The sequence below is a fragment of the Larus michahellis genome, chromosome 10, assembly GCF_964199755.1.
Source record: "Larus michahellis chromosome 10, bLarMic1.1, whole genome shotgun sequence".
Lineage (NCBI taxonomy): Eukaryota > Metazoa > Chordata > Aves > Charadriiformes > Laridae > Larus > Larus michahellis.
This window is the reverse complement of record NC_133905.1, coordinates 23065756-23085846: the sequence shown is the minus strand read 5'-3', so window position 1 is coordinate 23085846 and position 20091 is coordinate 23065756. Positions and strand designations below refer to the sequence as shown.

Sequence of the window (20091 nt, the reverse complement as noted above, 5' to 3'; positions counted from 1 at the left end):
AGCTCACTCTGGCAGCGGGACCAGAAGGTGTCAGGGTATGGTTTCACAATCATTAGGTTCCTCAAGCTGCGAGGAACAGCAAGGAGTAATAAATGCCCATACCGCCAGGTTCCCTACTCACCAAACATAAGCATTACTGGCCCCCGCCCTGCCAATAAACCATCTACCAATTAATGTTTGTAATCTCACTTTTTTTTGTTGTTTTAAATCCCAGTTGCCTGACTACGGCATTTCCCAAACTCCTCCTTGTATTCATGAGACAAGTCTGGGACTTCACAATGCAGGATGTTCAAGAAAACAAAGTCAAACAAACAAAAAAATCCCTACCTTCAGTTTGAAAGAGACTGATATTACCACCTAAAGCTAAGATATAGTCAGCTACGACTACGATCACAACACCCAGGGTTTTTAATGCCAACTTCTAGACTGTGTCGACTGTCGAACAGTGGCGGGGGGCTGGAGCTCAATGCACCAACTGTAAAAATCAAATAGATGAAAACACCAACTCTTCAGTTTGGTTTTTAAATATATTTCACACAGGGATGACTAACAAGACACCCATGTTCATACATTAACTGTAAGCTATTGAACATACTTCACTACTTCTTGCTTAAGTAATTTGAGTCAAAACTAATGTCTCTTATTATGAACGACAAGTTCCAACTAGGCCTTTCTTCAAGACCATTTTTTGGTTGTAAGTTAGGGGATCAGTTCTGAAACATGCCCTCCTATATGGGAGGATTTTATAGTTACATTTTAAAAAAAAAACCAAACCCAAACTTCACTTTTTCCCCCCATAAAATTAGTGACTACATGGTGCTGTCCCAGCAGACTTACATAGGTCTTTCATTCCACAAAAGCAAGCTATAAATTTTGACGGTGGTAGGTCAAGGCAAGGTTCCCATGATGAAATTTTCAGTGAACTTTGCCTAGTGATAACAGTATATTAACTAGGAATCATATAACATCTGTGGTCTAAATTCAACTCAAAGAGTTTCACCACTCCTTTTTGAGAAAGAGTACGCATTTATCTTGGACTAGTTTCTTAATGTGAAGAAATTAATCTTTTGGTTTTAACCACCGAGTCAAGTATTACACTAAATTATAATTTTTGAAAAATATGAAGCAGGAATTGTCTGTTTACCAATTCTTACTTGATAATGAACACTGGAAATACAGTCAATATGTCCATTGCTTAACAATTTTCCAGATGAGTCTGAAAGCTAGCAGGCTCTTCTGCAAACATTTAGTTCTCTCTGAAGAGGTATTGATTTATAAGAGACCTCTAAAACTATTGCAGCCTTAACAGAAGCTTAGTTCCCAGTTTAATACCTGTAACGATAAAATACATAAAATAGGAGTCACAATATAGGTAATGGAACGTAACTTGGATTTGACAGTGAATTTTACCCCTTAGGATGACACCTTAGAAAGTATCTGGATACAAAGCTTCCAAGCTCGCTTTAAGAGGTGAACACATTAACTGCCCGAGAAGTCATCCGCTGGTGACAAACCTTGTACTACTCACCCTTAAGACTCACTGCGGTTTCAGTTACGTTTCAAGTATAAAAACCACATCTTGTCTTTTCAATAAACTGTTCCATTCAAAGTTTTTCACAGCCCAGATACGTGTGAAGTGAAAAGAAAAATCAGCCAGCATTGTTCAACATCATTTTAATCTCCACCGAGGGAAAATGCAAACACGTTAACACAAACAGAAAACGTTTTGGAAAAGACCACGTGGTACTATGACAGGGCTTTAGTTTATAGAAGTGTAATTTATAATTTTATAAAAATTATATGAAAGAACAACGACATATTTCAGTAACATCAGACAGCATAGAAAAAATAAATCTCAACATTAGTTGTACTCCGATGGTCCTTATAGTAAGAAATTTAAAAGTGCTTTTTAATAACAGTGTTGCAACTCAAGATTAGTGCAATATGTCAAATCTCTTTTAAAGCGGATATTTATAGCAATTGTGCAAGTTCTTACAATTACAAACCCCAGCAATCTAAAAAACTAACATTAAGTGAGGTAAGTGTTCCAATTAGAATTAAACATTCCTTAAATAGCTTACACACCAACTGTACTACAAAGAAATTATTAGTGTTTCTTCATAGAAAGGCTCAAACCTAAACATGACGTGGAACTTGTACTACAAATCACTGAATACCTGGAAGTTAAAAAAGCTCTTGCAAAATATACAGTTTAGTACCTTTACGACCCAATGCTACAAACAGCACCTAATGCAAAATGTACCAACTTCAACAAAACCAAACTGTACAGTGAGTGTACTGATTCTGCTTTTGAACACACTATTTTGCTCTCAAATCCTCCTAACAGCTCCCCTATAAAGTTAGCACGTTAACTTAATGTAGAAATTGCACTGTATTTTTATCTGTAAATATTAACAATTTGCTTACCAACTATGACTGCAGCTATGAGTACCATTACTCGTCGAGCAATTGAAAAACACAGCACTAGTCGGGGAAAAAAAAATAACCGGAATTTACTCTTCACTGTTTTATACATGACAAGCTGGCAGTAATAAAAGATAGCCTATATTTCTACATAATATTTTCTGCGAGAATTCTCATAACTCTAAAATCAGTTTTCATTTTATTGTAGTTACTTTACTCTGTGATTTACAATGCATAGTAACTATTGCCTTTTATATGCAGGCCTCATTTTAAGAGAGGCAAGAACTAGACTGTTAATACTGAGCCTTTATGGCTCATTTGCATATGGAGCCAAAGGCATTTCATATTTTATTTTTCAAGGTGTTTATAAGTAGGATTTAATTCATTAGCAACAACAGGAATAAAATATAAATTAATGAACTTTTGTTCTGATAGGCTATGGCTTAAAAGCGTACCAACCCAACTGGTTTTTATAGTATTGCACTTAACTTTAGTATTAAACTGACAGCTGAAGCCTGTACAGCACTTGTTTTTATAACAGTTTTTCAATAAAAAAAGCAATAAATAAAATGTAGTATCAAAAAAAAAAATGCCAATAGGTTTAGTCCATATTTCTCCCACCACAGTCTGAACTGCATCATCTGAAATAGGTCTGGGACAGTCTTTGAATACCAACTGCATAGTTCTTTCAACATAACAGACTACCCATAACAATAAGAGAAGCAATTGAAGCTTTCTACAGTAATATTATAAACTGAAAGACAGTACCCTTGAGTATACGTCTCAATTAGCTTAAAAGGTTTTGTTGCCTTTGCTGACGATAGCTTCTGAAGTCAGACACAGTTATTCTGTGACTGCGTATTATCTCTACTGTGTTATTTTACAGGCAAGTTGAGTCTTTTTAAAATATATTAACCCTGATAATGATGTAGATATTTCCTGCTCCTAAACTAGGAAGCTGTTTCCTAAAATTTAGTAACTCGTCATTGCAGTGACAAGTCGGTTAAGTCTTTAGCAGAGTCTCTAATCATCTGTTCTACCTTGGGGTTTCCAGCTCCACTGATTGCTAGCTCCTTGTCAATAAGCCCCAGGCTGTGCAAATTGAGGATGGAATCGGCAATAATCCGCGCTGTCCTCTTCTGGTAGCCTCCAGACGTCACCATCAGGATTGGGATTCTGCGGCTTCTGGCAGCCTTGAACACGACTTCATCTCTCTTCACAATTCCCTGCAAGTTTACAACAGTCATACACACAAAAAAAAAAAAGAAAAAAGAGAGTAGCAACATGAATATATTTTAGTTCTAGCCTATGGTTTATGGATATATAGTATTGGATGCTTGCTAAGTGATTAAAAAAAGAAAAAGGAAAAACAGAAAATCAAAAATCCTTGACTTGGTTTTAGAGGACACAGCAGGTAAGAGTTTTTAGCATAAATTCCTCGCAGAATTCTTGCTCAAAGGCCATGAAGTCTAAACAGACTACAAAGTTTAGAGAAGTTCACCCTATTTTACAGGTGAGGAACTGAGACTAAGAAAGACTGTCTGAATTCAGAGTGCTTTAGTTTGTGCTCAACTTGCATAGCACCCTCTGACAAAAGTTTAGCAGCTTGATTGAGATTTCAACAAACCTACAGAAGAATGAAAAACTCAAATCAGATTTTACACTTTCACAATCGGCAGGTGAATTATAAATTTCAGTTTCTTTAATAAAAGCTAATACTAGAAGAATCTATGGCTGAAGGGGAGGTGGAGAATGTAAGTAATGGTAAATCCACAGAAAGGAAAATTAACTCTAAATAACCTCTTACTAATAGAGAAGGGTACGGAAATAAAAAATAATACAGACTGCTGACCAAGAGGTACTGTATGCTCACTGAACCCACACAACAGAAGACTTCAAGTCTCTGAAGTAAGTGAGAACAGAATTAAAATCTACTTTTGTGGAAAAAGTAAAAACGGAGAGTTCCGGAGAGACATAGAAGGCATAAATAATCCATTACAACTCTTCAAAAAAAGAAAAAAAGAGTAACAACATAGTAGCCAACAGCTTACAATGGTCAGCTCAAATGTAAATAACTGCAGAAGTTGGAGGGGGGAAAGGGATTAAAATACAATCAAGTACAAAAAAATTAGGGAAGCAGCAGCAAAAGTGTTACAACAAAATGAATATGCACTACTCAGAGTGGTTAGAGGAAGACTGTAAATACATCAAGAAGTATTACCACAAAACAGACCAGAAACAAATGGTAAAGAATAAAATTCAAATGTAGCTGAAAAAATATTTTGTAAAACCCTAAAACAGTAACAGGTTTTGTATAGTTTGACACAGCCCTGTAAAAGAACAATGGAAGGAAGGAATAACAACTGAAAAATAAGACAAAGGAAACTGCAGAATTCTATTAGGAACAGATCCTTAAAGGAAGTAACAGGATTGCAGAATGAGCTGTATGTCCCTCGGGAACCCTCGCTGGATGCAGCGAACATTATACCACACAAGAACTGGAAGCAGCCACTATTCCCAGGAGCCTAACCGACTCATCCCTGCTCCGGCATCTCCAGAGGCTGACCCTGGAAAAACTGAGGGGAAAACACATGGGCTTATTCCAGCATTTGCGTGTTACCAAGAAAGAAAATACATCAAATGAGAACAACAGCCTGATACAGTTCCCACTTACAAAGACAAGAGGGACTTACCTTCTACATCTCAAGTTTTCTGGCTATAGCCTCGAGGACAGAGAAACTATCACTCAGGAGGCGTAATTCTGAGTAGAATTAACACTCTAGCAAGACTTTAAAATATGAATGACATCTACAACTGTAGGACTGAAGACTGGACTAATGAACCTTGAAGAGATGAACTATGCAGACTCAATGCCTTCAGTTTCGGCACTTCCAGTACCCTGGGATGTCACGCTTGGTGAAACATGCCATTCACAGCTAAACCAACAAGATCAGAGACAAGAAACCCTGCCCTCAATTCAGAAAACAACGGCCTGAGCTACAGAAACCTTTTCTCCATCAGGTACCTGAGCCGCTGATTGCGCAGAGAAATGGCACTCTGCCTTTCATCTGCGTTTGTGACCAGAAGAATCATTTCACCTTTCTTTCCCCATCCCTACAGTTTGTCTCTTTCCCTACACAGCACCCATCAAGCTACAGCAACTCATTTTTCTTGGCAATTACTACTGCTCCTTCTCAAATGGCGGGAAACTTTTGAAAAGTCACACCCTAAAGTATTCTCCGTCTACCACTAGCTTCCATTTCTCTTGGTGGCCACTGCTTTCCAAAAAACTCTGCTCCACCAAATGAGATCTGACACGTCAGGTCATACCTTCTCGCTCTCTGCAACCCCCTGAAACGAGGGGGTAGCCAGGGGAGGTCGGTCTCTTCTCCCAAGGAACAGGCAAAGGGACAAGAGGAAACGGCCTCAAGTTGGGCCAGGGGAGGTTTAGGATGGATATTAGGAAACATTTCTTCACGGAAAGGTTCATCAAGCATTGGATCAGGCTGCCCAGGGAAGCGGTGGAATTGCCATCCCTGGAGGAATTTAAAAGCCGGGCAGACGTGGTGCTGAGGGACATGGGTCAGTGGTGGTTTTGGCAGTGTTGGGTTGATGGTTGGACTCAATGATCTGAAAGGTCCCTTCCAACCTAGACAGTTCTATGATTCTATACCCTCTTCAAGGTCACAACCAAACGAGTTCAAGCCCCTCAGCTCTTTCTTTCTCCTTAGAGGCTTTTACACGGTCATGGAAACAACAGCTGGAGATCCAGAGTGGCTCCCAAGTCCTTCCACCTTGGGTCTGTCAAGGACTTTGCAGGCAGTCAGAGAGCAACAAAGTGGCTGCTCAGTGACACAGACCATAAGAATGAGGAAATACATACGGAAGCCAATAAAACCCCGCAAGGAACTATGCTCTGTGCAAAAGGAAGCATTTGAGAACTAAAGTACTGCAAAACAGCATGAAAACCAAACAGATCGAGCAGGGAATCCGAGAGCTCACACATCAAGAAAACATTTTTCTGTACTGAACCAGTGGACACCAAAAGAGACCCAAACATGAAAACAGGAGAGAGAGAACTGAGGAAATGTCAGAGAAGGAATCATTTAAAGAAAAAAAATGGAGGAAATAAGAGATCTGTAAATTCTTGTGTGTTTTGAGAAAAGCAGACCTGTTGTATCTGGAAGGTGAAGACTTCAATGAAGCTATAGAGAATAAATCAAAATTTGAATCTGGCACCAAACTGGGGAGAGAGAAGGTAAACTGAACTGAAAAAGGGTAATGATATTTGTATAGAAAAGAAAAGGGAACGGGGAAAAAGTCTGTTCTTTTGCTAAGAATGCACAGACAGGCTACACAAAATTGCTAGAACTGGAAGACACCAGAAGAGCAGTTTAGAACAGCTGGGAGCACTACAGAGGAGATTAAGTGTAAGATACATACTGGGGACAGATGACAAAAGAAATACATCACAAAATGGGTTATGGGAGGGTAAAAGAAAGAACGAACAAAGCAAACAGGAAAAATAGGAGTCAGGTGAAACGTGAAAATATATGCCCCTCTGGTTACTGTCCAGATGTTTAAAATTGGTATAGGTAGAAGGAAGACAAATAATACCGGAACAGGCACCCAAAGAACAAAAACATTTAGTCAAGAAGAACCAACAAAAAACATATGGCGAAACAGATACATCTCCGGAGCTCTACGTATCCGTAAGAGGAAAATGCTGTGGGTGAGTGTAAAGTATGCACCTTACCTTCACCTAACAAACAGCCACAAGTCACTCTCAGGACTGCCCTCGCCATCTAGTGAGGAGTTAAAGTCTGTAGGTATTCTAGTATTATACAAACCTGAGGCGAAATAGCCAGTCCTCCCAAGGGATCGCCATCCAGAATATCAGTCCCAGCATTATAAACAATGACGTCCGGTTTTACTTCATTTAATGCTCCTTCCACATGAGTGTGTACCTTCTGAAGATACTCTGTGTCCTCTGTACCCCACTCTAATTCCACCTTGCGTTTTATGGCACCTAAAGAAAAAAAATAAATGTTTTGGTGCTACTTAATAAACAAAGCATTGCTTTGAGAGAAAATGCAAGATTTTGGTAAGCAAGAGAAAAAGATAACATTTACGGAAATTTTGTAAATACATTGCATTTTCACAGAAGCTTGAATTAAAGAAGATTACTCAACTACTTGTTTTCCCAGCAAACCTAAGTACAATGACCTTGAAAAAATTCCATTAAAGAGAAAATTACATGCAGGGGGAAAAAAAATAATATCTGAGACACAAGTGGAAAACGTTATTGAAAAGCAGCTGATCTACATGTCCATTTACCAGCCAGTAAAGAAATCAAAGCAAATTATTAACTTAAAAGTACCCTAAATAAAGCATAAGGGAAAGAAAACACTGAATCGCTATTGCAGAGGAAACAGTTGGGGGAAAACACAAGATAAGTATCACTGAGAAGTTATTAAGATGTTTTATTTTTATCACAACACGCAAAACTTAACAGCAAGGGATCATGAATTTATGTGAACTGCTTTATGAATGTATAACAAGATTCAGCTTTGCCCCAAGCATTTTCAATTTAATGTTCTTACCCTGTAATCCCACCAGAAGAGCAAATATCTACCCTTAATTTAAATCAAATTATTTCTAGTGCTTCTAATAAAGCATTAGAAGTAGAGGAGGAGGGTTGAGAAGGTAGAGGAAAGAAACACAAGGTTATGCAGCATAGCTTCTGGTGCTTTCACAGAGTTACGTGTAACTAAATCTAAACTAATCAAACCTATGTCAGAAGCGTTTCAAGGTACAACTTCCACCTCGCCGTAGCCCATGCCTTGAATTAAATGACTTCAAGTCTTAAATCTTAAGCATGGATTCAGCACCCACCAAGCGTGCATGAACGCGTTCAACAGAGTGGTACTTATTTATTCTCATCATTGCTGGTTAGGGTTTTTTTCTGCTTTACATCCTCATTCAACACGAGCGAAGCATTCTTTTTCTTTCCTTTATGTTACTGCATCGACATTAGTTTCAAACATTTTGTTTCTTTACGATATTCTTCCTGAATCGTTTTCTTATTGTTACATAAATGTTCGTGTAAGCCCGCACAGCTGTGCTCTTCTGAACAGCACTTAGAGCCTCTTCAGGGTAAAGAATCCCCTAGTGGGGTAGAGCTTTAGGGGAGGAGGTAAACACATTATCATGGGGAACAAATAAGTATTGTTCTGATGAAGCCATTAAAAGTTGAGAGGATCACGGATAAGATTCCGTGCTTCTGCAAGTCTTTATCTTCATCTCCACCACAAAATACCAAACTACAGTGACTAGTTATTACCCAGATTGGGGACAGTGGACACAGTGATGTATCCGTAGGTTAGAATGAATGTATTTGCATTTGATACCCTTTTGTCCATCTCTTGCTAATTCGTGAATATACGTCTACAGCTTTGAAAACAGGTAAAATGACGCTCAAACCAACACCATCGCTTTTTTAAGGCCTGAACTTTGAGTTTCAGCTGTCAACTTTTTACGCTCACCTTTCAGTGAGCTAATCCTTTTCCCCATCCATCTTCTCCTTTCTCTTCCTAAACGTCTCTGTCATTCTAAACTACCTCCCCGTAGGGACTCAATATGCTTGTGGCTAAGCATTAGGCAATGTTAGCTAGTCTTTCCCCCCATGGGGCAAAGAAATGCACAGAAGAGACTCCTGTAATAAAACATGGTGAAAATATGTAGGAAGCCAAGAGAGACAGCGATTAGTTAGAGTTTATGCTAAGGATTTGAAATCTCAGGTTCAAGCCTCTACCTCCCTTCAGACAGATGCCCTCTCTGATCTCATCTTCCCCTGGTCACCCAGCAGGGGAGACTATAAAAGATGTAGAGCCCCTATTTAGACACCCTTAAGCAAACTCTAAGGAGGGGAGTACATGTGCACACGCCTTTGGCCGCAGCCTCTGCGCCTCACGCTTCATCCGCGGGAAGGGAATGGTGGTACTCCCAGCTCCACGGGAGAGGGGAGAGTTCAGCATTTCAGATTCGCTAACAAGGGCTCACTCTGTTTCAGTCTTAATCCTTCTGTTCAAAACGTCGCTATTTGATATATGAATAAAGAGATGCTCTTCTTAGGAAAAAAATAATAAAATCTTCATTTGCTTTCAGTTTGTCTGCTTACAGCCATGATGTGCTTTAAACGGTCGTTTTTTAGTTTAATAACTTGAAATACATATACTACAATTTTCAAAATCTTTACTAGTTAAAAAACAGAAGTACAATGCACTGAACCTAATCCTTGCTAAGAATCCAGATTAAGTAGGCTTTTCAGAATGAAGAAATTCAACAGCAGAAGAACATCTCTCCCAGTAAACTATCATTCAGTTCACAAATGAAGCCTGTAATAAATGATAGCATAACAGAATCAAAGATCAAATAAACTTTGGGCTTCGCATTCCGATTTAACCATTATCAAAAGCTCACTAATTCATTGTGACAGGTCACCAGACACAAGAGGCACATCACAGTAGGGGAAAAAACAAGCAACAAAAAAATCAAGCACCAGCTCTTCGCATCTGTATGACTCCCTTTTGTTTCCCAACTTGTTTTACATTCAAATACATCTCGCCTTCTAGTTGCTTATAACACAAGTTCCATTAGAAAGACAACATTTAAGTATGTTATAAATTTAACTTCCAAAAGAACATGAGACCTTTTTACAGAGCATTAGCTAATCCTGAGTGAATTCTTTTACAAATTTAGTGTAAGGGAAAGATTAAATTCCAACAGTTATCTTCAAATCAAAAGGATTATTTAACTTGCTGTTCTGAGCGTGGCACAAGCTTTTGAATGGACAGCTAGCAAAGTCCACCTACACCTTGCATTCCAGAAATGCATTCCAGAAGTGAGGGAAAACACTACAGTATTAACACTACTGTGATATATCACAGTGATCGTTGAAAATCCTATGTTCAGTGCGAAATTAAAAAAAAAAAAAATGTCTAGTTAACATTGTTGCAGGGAAACTTATTAGTAAATTAAGAAGTTACTTAACAACACAGTAGGTCTTTTATATTTTGGAATATGACTTTCTATTATACTTACGTTTAGCAAATCCATCCCCTGGATAAATATATCTATTGTACACGTCCATAATATATACCCGATGATCATCCATGAAGTCCCTCTCATGGCCATTTCCCTGAAGGAAATTTACAGTTAGCTACTCCTAGCACACTAACGCAGAACTAAATCTGCCAAATCTAAAGTAATTAAGGCTAAAAAAAAAAAATTATTAAAAGTCCCGTGTCATTCTCTTATTTATAGTCTTGAAGGTTATTTTGAGGTGTAGAGTTTGAGGGTTTTGACAGCATCAGTCTGAAAACTGCAGATATTATGAAAACCAACACCCTTGTATCTGTGTGAAGGAAATGATCATAGATTTCATTGCACTTATAAGAAAAATAAAAAAAATTAGAAGCAACTTGTCTTTAACAGCATCACAAAAGCAACTCTGACCACCAAATAGATCTCTCATCTTCCAACTGTGCAAAAAAAAAAAAGTCCCTTTCAACTGCTGCAGGGATACTCATATTCTTATCCAAGGATTAAAAAATAAGTAAGTAAATAAAAATCAGACTACAGCTCTTCTGAGAATTCAAGTCTTGGCAAGATAAGTAATCCCTGTAAAAATTACAAATGCTAAAGACCCAACAGCTTAATATTTTATTTAACACCAGAGATTCCCCACAAAAAGACTGTATTGGGTGTAAAGACAGATACTTGAGAAAACTCAGATTCTGAATACTTCCCCCTCCCCATTTCTGAATTTCAATGTTATTCTTTTCGCTCTCATTTAGACTTTTTTCCACTACAAAATTTAAAATAATCTTTCACAGCAATCACAATCATTTTGTTGAAATCAGCGTATCACACAGAACCCCAGCTCCTACCCCCAACAGAATTTCATTTAAACTATAGAAACAGACATTTCCACCAATATATCTGCTGTAATTCAGTTACGTGATTTGTGTTCATTTTGTAACTCTCCCTGGACAGGTAAGATATGTTTCTAGTACAACTTCCCCTCCTGGAAACAAACAAAAAGAAAAAAGAAAGAATCACTGAGCTAAAGCTAGCCAATGTGTGTGAAAAGGGGAACGGGAAGCTCCAGAATTGCATTTCTTTATGCTTCTTTATGAAAAAAAAAAAAGGCCACCTCCTACTTACTACTTCTTGGTCCACAAATAAACAGTTCGTGAACAGAAATGTAGGAATACAAGAGCCTCTGGGTGAACCATTTTCTTATGAAAGGTGAAATTCGCCAATGCGCCAACTGGAACACTTACAAAATGAGAATATCTGCATACCTAAAAAAGATCTGCTGAGCTACTACTTCACACACCTCTCACTGCCCAAAGAAAGGAAACAATTAGAGAAAGGGGTGATTTCGTGGGCAGACTGAGATTACAGCACGATATATGAAAAATCAAAATACATTCTAAGAAGTTTTTAAGAAACAAACCAAAAAACACCCCAAAAAAGCACAAAAAAATCCACACCCCGACGGTGATGGCTGAAGAGAATCACGAACACAAAACTCCTCTCTATTGCATAATCTGTGTCCTTATTTTATAGTAATTTTAGGATGCCTTAACTTGCAGATAAGAGAAATGACAGAAGATGGAAAACTTGCAGCCATTAGGCTTCCTCGCTGCAATGGACCTACTTGAAAATGCTTTATTTACACGTACTGAACTATCTTCAGTGTTTTACACTGGACATCATTTTGGCGCACTAGCTGCTTTTCTAAAAATACTATTTCCCTCCTTTCAGGATTTATTTTGGAAGTCCTAGCAAAGATGAGATTTGTTCTCTCAGTGCCCACAGTAAATCACTTCAACCAGGTGGAGAGAGATGTATTCTTTACTTCATCAGCCCGAAGCCAGGCTTTCCATTAAACCACTAAATTCATCCCCTGCAAAGGTGGCTGCAATGATCACGCATGCTGAACCGTAATTCTGTTTCAAGAGATTCTCGTTTCTTCTGGAATGCTGGTCTACTCTGGAGACTGTTATGCCTCAGATCAGTACGCAACTCAAAAATATTTTTACATCTAGCCACATGATGGAGCTACAACTCAGTTTAATATTATTGAGCTGGCCTAACAGCCTTTTGGACTATAAAATAATCAACCAACTAACCTGTTCACAGTTTCCATCGTCTATGATTACCTCTGTATTCTGCAAGATGACAGTTTATACTACCAGTAGAAAAATTGGTATTTATCACACTTGTATTTCAAGCAAAACACCTGCAGCGCTGAATACAGGTAAGCTACTCACCTGATGGGCATCCAGATCGATAATTGTGGCTTTAGACACGCCTTGGACTCTTTCAAATAAGAACTACATACATAAACAAAGAAAAAGATGGAGAAAGTTATGAAGTTAGGTTAAACTGGAGGCTTGAAGTATATTACTGTTCTGACTGGAATGTAGTACGTGTCCACTCATTTCATTCACCAAATAAATGGCTAAATGATTCCAATACATTTAATTACAAAGGCTCTAGTTAATGTGCACAAAAAGATAATTTCTTTTGTGTCTTCCTACAGCATCCCACACTAACTTGTAAAGCGGACTCTGCAAACAAGGCCTAAGTCCAACAATGCCAAGTGACACACTGTAGCCCAGGGTCATCAACCCAGTTGTGGTCCGGCTGGTGCTACCCCAGTGCAGCTGGTTCATCCCTGCATCCCACGCCAGCCCCTCCAGAAAGGACAGGGCCAGCAAGGGATTAGAAAGCTGATGGCAGCATTGGTGCCATCGGAGGCTGGAGTGGAACCAGCAACAGCACCAAGGGTGGGCTGGGACAGGTGAAGCAAGAGCTGCAGAGGCCCCAAACGCGGAGGCACAAACTTCACGGGGCACAAACCACAACACCAGTGGGGCTACCAGCAGGAAGGCAGAAAGGGTCCACTGTGCTGGCATCCAACTGCATAAGCACACAATCCACCATTTAGGAAAAGCTGCTATAGGGACTGTATGCATTAAAGCCACTTTTAGTGACAGAATTAATTTCTTATTCCATGTCTGCGAAGAAAAAAAAAATTTTTTTAATTCTTTGAGTCTTAACTTTGACAAGTTACTATCTTAATTTAGACACGGTAAAACCCAAAGATTTTGCACGAACTGCCACCCACTATAATTTCTCAATCGGTATTTTAATGACAGGAAAAATAGAACACTGTGGATTACTTTTGTGCAAATTACCATCTGCAGAAATTAGGACGTTATGTCATACAGTGTGCTGCAATCACTAGAGCTTTTCATGTTTGATTATTACTGATACTTTATAAATATTCTAGTATACAAATATACCACAGTACATTTGATAAAAATAAGCGCTAATTGCAGAAGGCTCTTGCTTCAGCTTTTCAACAGCTAAACACCAAATGTATTCATTCACATTTAGTGATTATTTTGGAGACATTCACATTTTTATTGATGAATGTGAACCACTCTGAGCACTCTATGGCTCAGCTTGATTCAGAGAGAGGATTTCTGTCTCCACATTTGTCTCATTTGTAACCACTGAAACTCATGGGGAATTTTCAGGTTCAACTGCAAGGCTAGGATAATCATCATTGAGGATATTAGAAGACAATCTGGTTTGATTCTGAGCGGGTTTTTTGCAAGAAGGCATTATTAATGCCGTTGTAGCGGTTCATATTTACATTGATAATTCTGACCCCTGCAACTCCTCCCTTCCACTTAACAATGCTACATAGGCGTTACATTCCGCAGCATCAAGTACCACACCATTCTCCTATTCCTACCCATCTATCGATGGCTTTATTTTCTCCTATTGAGATGTAAATTAGTTCTTATGAATTCATGTATTTTTTTCCCCCGTTTGCACAAATAGTAGAAAATACTGGTTTAAGAGTACTTCTTACCTTTATTGCCAGTGTGATATCCGCATACGCACAAAATCCTCCACCTTTGTCACTTGAACAGTGATGAAAACCACCCCCTAAACATGAAAAAAAACGTTGATGAGGTGAAAAGCTAGATGCTAAGGAATATAGTTGGTCTTTGCAAAGAGACAAAGATCATTTACGTGTCAGGCACTTTTCTTTCTTTAGCAAATACCGTGCCTAGAGCTGTCAAACTCCTACCTAGCACCACCAAACATCTCACAGGGTTTCTGTAGGTACCTTGTGTGGGGCCTACCAGACCACCAGGGAAAGGATCTGGAGATGCTCAGTTTAAAGGGAATGCTGCCTTTCATCTAGCAACCACCCTAAGAACCGAGAAACGTACACGCGTACTACTGGTGCCTCCAGGACAAAGCACACCACTGGAAAAGCGCAGCTTCCCCAAGCATGCCGGACTTGCCCTGGGTTCCTGTATCCCGGGCAGCACATCCTAATGAAAGCAATTAACAGCACGGGGCAGGTGGAAAGGACATGCAGAAAGTTCTTTCCTGTGCTGAACACCATCTCAAAAAAATAGCAAACTAAGAACTATGGTATTATCATCATTTGCACATGCCACTGTCCTTTACAAACACTCAGGCCAGAAGAAACTTTAAGAATTCCTCTTTAAAACACAAACATACACCCTCTTTACACCAAAAAAGTACTCTGACCTCCCCTTATATTTTTATACAACAAAGCAGAATTTCTTACTGAGAAACCCACTGCAAATATCTGAGCAAGCGATTTAACAAGCTCACTTTAGAGATCAGTAAACATGACAGGCTTTTGGGTTTGTTTTTGATGTCTATTTAATTTTTAGGGTTGGATATTCATGTTGTAGAAGATGAAGATGTGTGTAAGAAATAATGGAAAAATCCCAGAATTGATGAGCTCTATGAAAACAACAAGCTACGTCTTACCTGACGCAAAAAAGCGCTTCAATAGTTTACTGGTTTTACATTGTTATTTGCTATGAGAAGGAGAGGAGATTTATAGTCACTATGTTCACGATTCATTTATTCCAGTCTTTTTCAGGAAAAACTGCACAGCTAAAAATAGACCCTAATTGTACAGCCCTGCTCTCCAGCATACCAACCAATCCCTTCATCTGGCATAGTCTATAAAGTAACTGATTATAAGTCCATGAAAATTACTTCATAATTTAATGAAAGCAAAGATTTTACTGAAGTATTCACATTTACCCCAAAATCTTTCTTCTTAATTTTTTTTCACACTACTTCAATTCAAATACTTTTCCTTATATATGGTATCATATCTTTATCAGTTATCTTTTTTTCTTGCAAAAAAATATTTTATTTATTTATAAAACTGCAATAAGGGTGATAGTGGATGAGAAAACAGATCCACTACTTTTTCCATTTATTTTTTTCCTTTAGAGTTGATTTTAGTTAAACACAATCCACTCACTTTCTGTTGTTACAAACAGAACACACATCATGCTAAATGAAAATAAGACGATGTTAAACACGCTATTTCCAAGTATCACGTAATGCACTACGTTTGTACTTACCCACATTGATTGCCCAGCCTCTATCAACAGCAAGTTTTCCTGCCTTAAGAAAACGACAGTGAGAACTTCATGAATGAACGAGGCAAACATTTAGTACCGTCTGCTTCCATCCCAAACGCAACTCCTGGCATCCTGACATGCCCATTGAATTTTCGGATGTTTTACCACTGCACGTCATTCTGAATCAGATCTCTGAATACGAACCATACAAAACTATCCCCAGCATAATTAGTTGGAAAAAAAATAAATTGATCTCTCATCTGTATTTCATTCTCTGGCAGCTGAAGGGATCTAAGCCTCACTGCGCTTTGGAGAGAAGAACACCGACCCCTAGCAGACAAATGAAAAAGGGAAAGTACAAGCATCGGTAAGAATAAAGATAAGCAAGAATCTCCTAAATCCTTCTTGTTCATGTAAAATAGGAGGAACATAAGCTCAAAATCCTGAAAATACCGACGAACATAGTTTCGGCTGGGGGTGGGGACAGAAAAATGCTACACTATGAAGTGTCCTGGGACTTCTTTTATTTTTTTAAATTATATAACATGCATAGTATAGCATATTACCAATCTTCTTCCCTCCAATACAGAAAAACTGTACCTGAATCTCTCCTGTGAGCTCAAATGACATTCAGGGAAGGAAAATAATTGACAGAGAAGAGATACACAAGGCTTAAACAATTACATTTGAATTGAAAAACCTGACTTATTTTGGCCAAGAAGAGTTAAGCAAGCGTTTAACTGCAGTATTCCTTAAGTGTCACATTAAAAAAAAATATATATATTAGTAGCTATAATCAAAAAACCTCAAAACAACAGATTATTCTTTTCCATAATCATGGAAAGAACATATTACACATCATACGTGAAAGGAAGTTTGGACAGCTGAGCATACTTCATCACCACTATTCATATTTGAACAGTTCTAATTCAGTATTAAGAAAACTACTGGGAAGGTAAACATCGTACTGTTATGAAGGTGCTAACTTACACAAATTAGATCTTGAGAAAAAGACTGTAGCTTCTGAACTATAAAAGCCATTAAGTCACAGGGAAAGCACATTATCTGCGATTTAACATACTTCCTAGGGATCCCTCACCAAAAAACATCTTCCCTCATTGCTAAAAAAAAAAAATCATTAAAAAGCACAGAAACGCAACAGGAATTTTCCTGATAAACAGGACCATCAGGAACAGCAGAAGATTCTACTTCTGACTTGTGCTGTACAAATTTTATTGTCCGATGAGTCAAAACTGCTTTTAAAGTACACACCTATTTCCCCATAATGAAAAATAAAAAAGGTAAAAAAATAAGAGCATATGGCATCAAGATCATCCCCACAGTGACCAGTGATGTCATCCGTACTTCAAGAGGCATGATACAAAGACATAACAGACGACTAGCTCTTCTACATGACCGCATTTATAACTAGTGAACACACATTTGTGAATTAAAGATAACACAAACACCATGAAAAACATCACAAAACTATATAAAAGTATTGACTAATTTGAACCATCTTGAAATAGATTTCACACGCATGTGCTGTTAAGACTTTCAAGAAATATCAAAGGTAGAATATTAGGAAACTCTAGACTCTTCCCAATTCTTTTTTTCTTCTACCATTTCCTTCCTTCCTCATAACTACTGTGCAGAAGGCCAGCGTGGCTATGGTAAGAGAAGACTGCGTGTTCCTCCGATTCAGACAGGATTTTGCAGACCAAAATCCCTCATCTCAATAACCTCTACTGACTGCACGCAGAAATACGGCACTGAAGGGACAACTGACCAGGTGTCTGAACTCATGCTGAAGGACAACATGGAGACAGAACGGAGTTAATTCTTTCTCTGTCAGCGACAATCAAAAATTTTTAAGCACCTTGAACTATATAAACCATATGAAACCAGAATTCTTTCTAATATTCCCCAGTCTATAACATCAGGTTTTAAAAACAAACCAAAAAAAAACCCCAAACCAAAAAAAACCCCACAAAACAAAAATAAAGTCAAAGTACCCCCAAACTTCCCAGCAGTCCTTGAAAGCAAGACGACTACACAGGTATCACCAAACCCAGCCTGGTGCTATCTCCAGCTCCTGCTGGTAAGTAGCCAGCAGAAAGCGTCCCAGGTGGCCTGTGCAGGTTGCATCAGGGAGATGCTCCGTGTTCCACCTCGATCATCTCCGCTTTCCCCAGTTACCACCTACTGAAGGAGATAGGACTTTTTGTTATCTAACCAATTCCCATAACCCACTAAGTCTAAAGACTTATCCAGAACGTGCACGTTCTTTTCAAACTCATATACTCAAATTGTCCTTAAAGGTTGGTTTAACATTTTCAGTAGTTTATCTGGTTTTCTCACGCTCATGCAGGCTTTCAGGCTTCAACAAAAGCACCAGACATCGCTACACTGTACAAACACTTCCACAGATTTCCTTACCTCACTATTCTTTGACTTTAAGTAACACGTACATCCAAGAAGACAGAGCAACACGAGAGAGTTAAAGTAGAATTAGGAAATGGGATTTAAGAGGTGAGAACAACAACAGTTGGAGAAACAAGAGTCCAAGATGGGCAAGATACAAACAACTTTTATTTTATACAAGACAGCCATTTCCCACTCACTACTTTTTCCAACTAGAACTGTGAAGAGCTCTGTTACCTAAACACTCCATTCCCAATTATAAATAATAAACTTTGCAACACAGCTCAAACCTATACTCAAACTTTTTGAAGAGCTCCAGGTTTTTAAGTATGTACGACCAGTGTTTTGGATATTACGAAGGGAGGTAGGATGACATGCTTAAAACAAATCACGCTGTTAGAAGATGTCGCTGAATCTTAACAGTAGATATTTAAGCTCAATCACAAGGTGCCCAGCCTATTCGATTCCTTTCTCTACTATCTTTCGGTAACAAAAACCAACAACTGCCGGAGAGTTACTTTTACATACACACTTGCAAATCCAGCAGGCGGATGAAACACAGATTTAACGACAAAGTACTAAAATACTGAAAGAAACTGCCTTTTTTTTCAGATAAAGAATAGGGCATTGAGTAGTTCTATCATTAAAAAAGTAAATATAACAGAAAAGCAGGATATTTCACCTTGCCTTAAAATCTGCCAACAACTGGCTCTCTACTTCCATTTCACATAGTAAAACCTGAGGACGGAAACTTAATAGTGCCCAGACCCACTTCAACCACACACAAATGACAGTGGCAACAGTTAACCTCATGTCAGCCCCAGGAAATTAAAGAAAACTTGGGAGAACTGCTTCACCAAACTTTTGGGCTGGCCCACATCTTCCTCACAGGTCAGACTCACAGACCAATTCAACCTTTCTCATTGTTTCTGAAAACCGTATTGCACCGCCTTTCATGCCCTCGTCACAGAAATGCTCTTTATGTTATTTATCTCTTTAATGAATTCTTGATACATTCACAAAGGGAAGCATTTAAGAATAAGAAACCTTGATTCCAGTGCTCAGATTACTAAGTACCTACATTTCTGTCGACAGAAATGGGAAGCTGCCTACTAGCCTAGTTCTGAAAATAATGCCATTACTTTGTCATTCATTTATGGCTTCCCAGCCTCCCTCACCTTTAATATCTAGTGGTTGCAATAAATCGTCTTCTCATATCTGGCACAGACGTGCTCTGAAAGGTTTGCCAACCCACAGAATACTGTTCTTCAAAAACTGGCTTCAAATAGATACAGAAAAAGCAAAATGGGTTTCTACCCTTTTCACATGCAACAGCCACCTTCAGGAAGAGTAGCTAAAATGCAGCAAAGATCTATTTGTGCTAAAATATTAATGTTTTCAGATAGGATTATTTGTCTTCATTTTATGTAACTGTTACAGCTCAGTGCCTGTGAAGAGAGACCGGGACTGTCACCATCTTCTCCCAGCACCATGCTGTACAGTTTCTGAACTCTAGCTCTAATATGACAAGGAATGATAAAAAGGGCAGAAAAGGTTCCATTAGTTACCGGTTTACAATTATGAAGGCACCTTTTCCTCAATACATGAGAAAAGGTTCCGTTAGTTACTGGTTTACACTTAGGAAGGCATCTTTCCCTCAATACATGGTTTAAATAACTCATTCCTGGCTCCAACTATTAACTGTTTTCTTACCTCCTACTTCCTCAAC

General features: G+C 38.5%; 1 protein-coding gene across 6 annotated transcripts in view; it reads right to left on the bottom strand.

Annotated features, from left to right (window-relative positions):
* Positions 1-1657: 1657 nt before the first annotated feature.
* Positions 1658-20091, bottom strand: part of HDAC11 (histone deacetylase 11) — a 53553-nt gene continuing 35119 nt past the window's right edge. For 4 of the 6 annotated variants that reach the window (XM_074602466.1, XM_074602468.1, XM_074602463.1 and 1 more), the window contains 6 exons: positions 15939-15981; positions 14384-14460; positions 12768-12830; positions 10528-10624; positions 7275-7453; positions 2781-3650 (listed from right to left, as the gene is read on the bottom strand). In XM_074602466.1, the coding sequence (XP_074458567.1) occupies positions 3408-3650; positions 7275-7453; positions 10528-10624; positions 12768-12830; positions 14384-14460; positions 15939-15981 (702 nt within the window). In that variant the 3' untranslated portion in view covers positions 2781-3407. Of the gene's footprint in view, positions 2485-2780; positions 3651-7274; positions 7454-10527; positions 10625-12767; positions 12831-14383; positions 14461-15938; positions 15982-20091 lie in introns of those variants that run through there. The other 2 variants (XM_074602464.1, XM_074602469.1) reach the window with 1 other exon arrangement.